At 51.4% G+C, this 7,308-nt stretch overlaps 1 protein-coding gene across 1 annotated transcript; it reads right to left on the bottom strand.

The window, feature by feature from the left end:
- Positions 1 to 6,460: 6,460 nt before the first annotated feature.
- Positions 6,461 to 6,967, bottom strand: PtA15_5A774 (uncharacterized protein; the record flags this gene model as incomplete). The annotated part of the gene is made up of 1 exon (XM_053169571.1): positions 6,461 to 6,967. One exon carries the CDS (start codon positions 6,965 to 6,967, stop codon positions 6,461 to 6,463), a length of 507 nt encoding a protein of 168 aa, XP_053020755.1.
- Between the last annotated feature and the right edge of the window lie 341 nt (positions 6,968 to 7,308).

Below are 7,308 nucleotides of genomic sequence, written 5' to 3'. Positions count from 1 at the left end.
AAACAAGCGAGTGCGGTGTGGTGTCCGGAGGTCGATGCGGTTGGAGGGGAGAGAGGTAGCTCGGCTTTTTATGCCTGGGTCGGCAGCCACCGGCTTGGCCATGAGCCGGGATCAGGCGGAGGAAGACCCGTTTCGCGGGACCATGGGATGTGGCTGTAATCCAATCAGATGCTTCAGGTGATGAACACGGACGATGAGGCGACATGTTTCCACTGTTCACTACACAAACCAGGCAACTTGAGACTAGAAGACAAAATCCGTATGGGACAGGTACCATGCCATCCAGAATCAATCATCCTATGACTGCCGTCTGCAGGTGTTCCAACTCGATTCAGGGTGGAATATCCCGTGCTGATATACACTTTTCTGCCGCGAACCACAAAAAACACCACCCCACGCGCCGAAAATTCCACAAATCACCACCCCCTCCCCCCAATAATCAGAAAAGCTCTCTTCCCTTCCCCCCTTCCTTCCGGGCAGCTCATGCTTCCCGCCCACCGCCCCCCCGACCCACCTCGAGGCGCGCCAAACGCAGGCGACTCGGAGATGATGGACGACCTGGAGGTCCGACTTCCGCCCCGCCCGGTCACTCAACCCCCCGCATCCAGCCTTCACATCCTGCTCACCAAGGCACTTGGCGAACGCGACGCGAATGGCGCGGTTTTGTTGGACGCGAAATTCGTGGACCTATTGCTGGAACTCTCGACGAACAACGAGAGGATGATTCACCGCCTCGAGGCCACCATCGATCAGCTCAACGCCAAGATGGATGCCAAGGTTGATCCGATCATCGAACGCATGGCGGCGTTCGAGAAACTCTTGAAGAGCGGGCCCAAACCCGGGACAAGCTTAGGAAAGTCCTTCGCGTCTGCCGCGTCGACCAATCTTGATGGTTCTATCCACGCGCCGCCGACGCTTGCTGGTCTGATCGCCGCGCCAACGACGCGTCCCCCACCCAAACAAGTTCTGGCATCGCTGAAACCGAAGCGGGTCATCATCCACTCCAACCCGGCGAATACAACCTTGAAAGATGTACCCAGCGCCTATTTGGTTCAGAAGACGAACGAGACCCTCCTCGGTCTTGAAGCACGAGTTGATGGGGAGGCTGTCGCGGTCCGAGGAGTCAGCATGGTCCCATCCGGTGACGTTTCATTTTACACGAAGAACAAGTCTCACCAGAAGTGGCTCATGGACAACAAACACGTGTGGTCCAAAGCAGTTCACCCCGATCTTGAGGCAACTCCTAGCACGTATTCGATCATGGCGCACGGAGTTCCTAAGTCCTTTGACATCAGCAAGCCTGTTAACCTCGCCTTGCTGGCCTCCGAAAACAATTTCCAGGCGACCGACTTAGCCCGCGTCCGCTGGATGGGATCGAACGAGCCGTCGGCCAAGAAGGCCGGCTCCTTGGTGTTGGCTTTCACCAACAAGGATTTGGCTCGCCGACTTCAAAATTCAGGGATCTTCCTGAACTACGACTACCATCGAACCGAGTGTTTCAAGCCGAGGCCCCCTCAATGCTTCAAATGCCTGAGAATGGGACACTTCGGTAAATGGTGTCGTGAGCCGGCGCGATGCGCTAAATGCGCGTGTAGCCACCCGACAAATGAATGCCCAGAAGGCATCGGCGGCGTCAAGACTTGCATCCTCTGCCAAGAAGGCATCAAGAACAAGCTAGAAGGCATCACCAACGCCGACCACACCCCTTTCAACATGGCCTGCCCCTTCAAGAAGGCCTGGTTCGACAAAAAACGCCCCCCCTCTCAATGATCGGTACAACCTCCGGAACCCCCGATCGTCATCCTCCCCAAAATGAACCACCTCTCATCACTGCATCCTCTCAACCCTGCCCCCCTCCGGCCGATTTCCTTGATCCCCTTCGTCAAGACACCTTGGCGGCAACCTCTTTCCTTCACCCTGATGCTGACTCATTTTCTTTTTTACAGTTAAATTGCCACGTCGCGAAAGCTGTCACGCTAAGTCTTCTCAATTCCTCCTCTTCTTTTGATTTCCTCCTCATCCAAGAACCCTGGGTTAACCCGATTGATCTTTGCCCCCCGCAGCATTTGGCTTGGCGCTCGTTTGTAGCTTATGAGCATACTCCGACATGCTGGCGGGAGCGGCATAAGGCTGTTATTTACGTTCGGCGATCAGTTCCATCAGAGGCCATTAGGCTACTGGAGGGTGGATCACAGAACATGATTGGACTGGAAGTGACCCAATCCGGGAAAGTTTTCCGACTTCTTAATATTTACAATCCCCCGTCTTCATTCTCCTCAGTAGGGGAACTGCAAAATTGGCTGACATTGCACTACTCCAGGCAACACGCGACAATCATTGCGATGGATGCAAATCTGCACCATCGGCACTGGAACCCCCCTGGAATTCGGAAGGTCGAACCGGAAGCAAGGCACCTGCTAAGTTATCTTTCAGCTTTTGGTTTTCGTTTGGCTTCACCTAAACATGTACCAACCTTCTTTTTGACAAAAGGAAGGGGATCAACAATCGATCTGACCTGGGCGAATTTCTTAGGCGCGAAGCTGGTCAGAGCAGTGTCAGTCTCGAGCGAGAATTTTGGTTCGGATCATCAGGCCCTCCACGCTCTCCTCTCGGTCAAAAAGCCCACCCCGCCTTTTCGTTGGTGCCCCCCCAGATGGGCAGAACTTGATGGCAATAAACTTAAATCTATATCTGCTAAGTTATCTGCTTTGAACCCCCCAGCAAGTGATGTGCCGGATGGGCAGGCCGAACAGCTGACGACCTTCCTCAAATCTGTGCAGGAGACGTTGGGTAGACAAGTACGAGCCGACAGGACCAAGACCAAAACTTGGTGGTGCAGTAAGACGCTGGACCCCGTCTTGCGTACCCGGAACAGCGCCCGAAGGTGGATGCTCATAGCTAAGTCGCCCGAGTCCATTGAATGTTACCGTCAATGGAACAACTACTTCCTTTCCCTTGTGAACTCCCTTAAACAACGCAGTTGGTGGAGGTTACTGGAGGACCCTTCAGAGGGCGACCTCTATCGGGTCCTCCATTTCTCCGCAAAGTCGGCAGGAGGAGAAGTCCTCCCACTCAAAGGCCCAGGAGGCTTGGTTGTTCATGAGAAATCACAACAGGCTAAGTTACTTTTCGATGGCACTTCAGTTTCACAAGTACCCATAGACATCTCGGATACTCAGTTTGATTTATCTTGCAGGTTCGTTAGCTACCCCCCAGTGACTACGAAGGAGGTTCTATCGGCGATCCGGCGAATCAGACCCAAGAAGGCTCCGGGAATAGATGGATTGGCGAATGAGCTTCTTAAGTCCCTTTCTGAACCCCTATCAGTAAAGCTGGCCGATTTGTACAATGACATTCTAATCAAGAGCAAATATCCGCGTTCCTGGAAGATTGCGGTCACCGCCATCATCCGGAAGCAGGGGAAGCCCAACTATACAAACCCTGCAGCTTATCGTCCGATTGCGCTACTGGGTTCCATGAGCAAGCTATTCGAGCTTATCCTGGCCAGAAGACTCACGGCATGGGCTGAAGGTGCAGGCGTGTTGGCCGATGGACATTTTGGTGGCAGAAAGGGATCTGGCACAGAAGACGCTTTATTTGCTTTGGAACATTGGGTTAAGAATAAGTGGAGGGAGGGAAAGGTGGTTGCCGCACTGTTTCTTGACGTGAAGTCGGCGTACCCCTCTGTCCACCCCTCCAGACTCATCCACTACCTTTTCCAGCTGAGATGCCCGACTTACCTTGTGCTGATCATCGCAGACTTCTTGAAAGACAGGTCGACAACAATCAGACTCGATGACTTTGTGTCCAAAGCGTTCCCTATTGAAATTGGCCTCCCCCAAGGATCTCCCCTCTTGGTAATCCTGTATATTCTATACAACAACTCCTTGCTGAACAAAACATTCTCTAATTCTTCAGACACAGTGTCAATAGGCTACGTGGACGATGTTGTCCATCTTGTCGCGGCAAACACGGCGGATTCAGCAAGGGCGTCGTTGATTGAGGAGGGTCACCGCTCCCTGAAGTGGGGCGTGACCCATGGTGCAATTTTTGATCAGGCCAAGGCCCAGTTTCTTTGGTTAACCAAGAAAAAGATAGCTGCTGATGTTTTGTTCCCTTTTGGCAGTCAGACCCTCAAACCGGCAAGCGAGGTGAAGTGGCTAGGAGTTTGGCTTGATAGCAAACTCCTGTTCAATCGGAATTTCAAGGCCTTGGAGGAAAAGGCCCACAGAACAATAAACCAGCTGAGGATCTTTGGCAACTCTCGCTGGGGCACTAAAGAAGCGGACAGGGTTAAGCTGATTCGATGTGTTCTCTTCCCTAGGATTTTGTATGGGGCTTCTCTCTGGGCGACCATTCCTAACAAAGGCAAGGTTACAGCATTGGCACACAAGATCAACCGACTAGCGGGTATCTTCACCCTTGGTGTTTTCAAGTCAACCTCAAACAAATTCATTCAAGATTGATCGGCTGTACCGGACTTCGCTAATGAAATTTCAAAGACCTGTTTTGCCTTCTTTTTCAGGAAATGCATTACACTGAAAGCAAACAACATTGTGCGCTCCTTTGTTTTACGTAGCAGATCCGATCCTGCGACACGCCTTGCAGACTCGGCAAGAGTGGGTCTGGCGTCTGACTTGGTGGAAGAGGCGATGGGGATGGACCCGGAGATGGTCCATCTTTACTTTGATTTCGGCTCCTTGGTTCCGAGAACGCTGGAATTCATGAATCTGGAAGCTTCCAAGGAGGAAGCAATTACCGCGGTTAAGTCCCTTGTTTCAATGTATCAGTTTGACCCAACAAGATTGCTAGTTTTCAGTGACGGGTCGTTCCACCCTGAGAAGGGAGGTGCGGGGGCGGCTGTTTGCCCGGCCAAAAATGCATTTAGCTCATTTGCATTAGGAGGCAACAGGCTTGTGTCTAACCACGAAAGCGAGGTGGCAGGTGTCCTGGCGGCTCTGGGATTGGCTAAAATGATCGTGGATTCATCGGTCCTTCACCTATTGATCTTCGTGGACAACCAAGGTGTACTCATAAGAACCGGCGACTTGGGAGCCCCTAAACCAGGTCAATGGCTTTTTGAGCAAATACGGTTGGCATTGTCAGAGCTGCCAGGGCATTTGAAAATCACTTTTGTGTGGTGCCCCGGTCACAGGGACATCTTGGGTAACGAACTCGCGGATGAACTTGCTAAGGATGCATTGGAGTCCCCCTCCACACAGAATCTAGCCGTCAAGGGAAATTTCAAAAAAGTGCATCGGACTGCAACAGCAGGCCTCTCTCCCAAACCCGCAGTCTCGTCGGGTCTACATATTGCCATTAGTTCTTTGATAAATCAGTTGGCTTCTGGTCATAACGCACTGAAAAGCCATCTTTTTAAAATTTGCAGGTCATTCGATCCACTCTGCCCCAATTGTGGAGCAAGAGAAACAAGTTTCCACCTTATGAACTTCTGCCCGAGTGCTCGAGTTCAGAGGAGGGCATTGCGAAGGCACCTGCGGCTCTTACGAATCCGTTTCAGAGCGGATAGACTCGACTTGGTTCTTGGCAATCGAAGAGCTGAGGTGGCATTGGCAAAATTCCTCATTGACTCCAACCGATTCTCTGAACAACTCCCTCATTGATTTGACCTCCCTGGTTTCCCAGACACAACCCCCTCTCTTTCAATTCTCCTTTCCCCTTCTCTTCTGTTATCTCGTTTACATCAATATCCACCCCCACCTCTCATAACACTAGCAATCCTGTAGTTGTGTTTGTCATAAGTATTGTGTACGCCCCATGTCACGTAGATGTTACCTAGATTCATAGTGTGCAATGCCATAGGCCAAATTTCACTTAAAAAAAAAAAAAAAAAAAAAAAAAAAACTCGATTCATGATCAGATCACCCAGATTATGTACCTGTTGTAGCCGGGGCTGCCAGTTCCGGTTCGGCCCGTCCAAGCGTGTAAGGTAGCGGCGGCCCGACCTGCATGAGCACTAGTGACCGGCGAGGTGCTCCGGACACAGCTGGGCCGGGCCAAGCCGGCTCGAACGGTACATATCTGAGCAAAACAGCACCTGCCACCGCACACTCCTCACTCAGCAAAACATGGCCTCCCACTTCTCTGAGAAGGTCCAGCCCGAGCTCGCCAAGGGCCTGGATTGCTGGAGCGTCTTGCGCCCCTCCTCGGGCCACATGTCAGCCGTTCGTGTATCTATCTCTCCTTGGCAATGATGGCACAAGAGCTCTGCTCAGGCTATGTCTCAATATTGAGCTAAGATTATTTCTGTTTTGCTTCTACGGTAAGAAGTTAACAAGTGAGACTTAATGTGTTGGTTGAGTAAAAGACTAATTTTCTATGTATGGAGCCAGAAATGTGGTGGGATTCTAGATGGAATGTAGAGATAGACACGAATTATGTTGATGTGTAACAGACGCCCCAGAAAAAAAAATCAATGAAAGTTGCTCTACAGTGTGATCTATTCATGAGAGGGGGACCCTGGTTCAGAGTGGGGGACTTCTTGAGAGGGGAGCACAATAGACTCCTGTCTTTGGATCAGGGGTCCTGGGAGCGTCTTGTAATCTGCCTTGTTGATTGAATATTGAACCTCTACTGCTCTTGGTTGCTTTATCAATCTGCGCACTTTCCATGACGAAACCAGATTGGGCTTAATGATGCGTTCGGTGATGGGGTCCAGGAGAGCGTTGCCGTCCATGGGAATGACTTTGACCCGGACCTTCACAGCTACTTCTAACGGATTGTTGACGTAAATGCCGTAGTCCCCTTCTCCAGGGCTCCCACGGATGAAGTCCACGTCAACTCCAGTTTTGACCATGCGGTTTCCGAATATTTGTTGCCTTTCTCCATTTTGTCCCGCCCAGATGTGCTTGAAAACGTCTTGATAACCAATGTCGACCGTTGAGCAGACGCCGATGACCAGCGTCGAAAGTGAGAGGAGGCGGATGAACAAGTTGCAGGCTTTCATCTGGTATGGAAGCAGACTTTGTCAGGGGGGCCTGAATGTGAAGCCAGATATGTTATAAGACTGCTCACTTTTGACTTCGTGAGGGTTGGAGTATGACTACGAGTGATTTATTGAATGCCCAAGGCGGGGAGACAAGCGAGTGCGGTCGGAGGTAGATGCGGTTGGAAGGGAGAGATATATCCCGGCTTTTAATGCTTGGGTCGACAGCCAGCGACTTGGCCATGAGTCGGTATTGGGCAGGAGGAAGACCCGTTTCACAGGACCATGGGATGTGGCTGTAGTCCAATCAGATGCTTCAGGTGATGAATACGGACGATGACTGGCGACATGTTTCCACTGTC

The sequence above is a fragment of the Puccinia triticina genome, chromosome 5A, assembly GCF_026914185.1.
Source record: "Puccinia triticina chromosome 5A, complete sequence".
Taxonomy (NCBI): Eukaryota; Fungi; Basidiomycota; class Pucciniomycetes; order Pucciniales; family Pucciniaceae; genus Puccinia; species Puccinia triticina.
The sequence above is the reverse complement of the archived record's forward strand: the minus strand, read 5'-3'. Positions and strand labels throughout refer to the sequence as shown.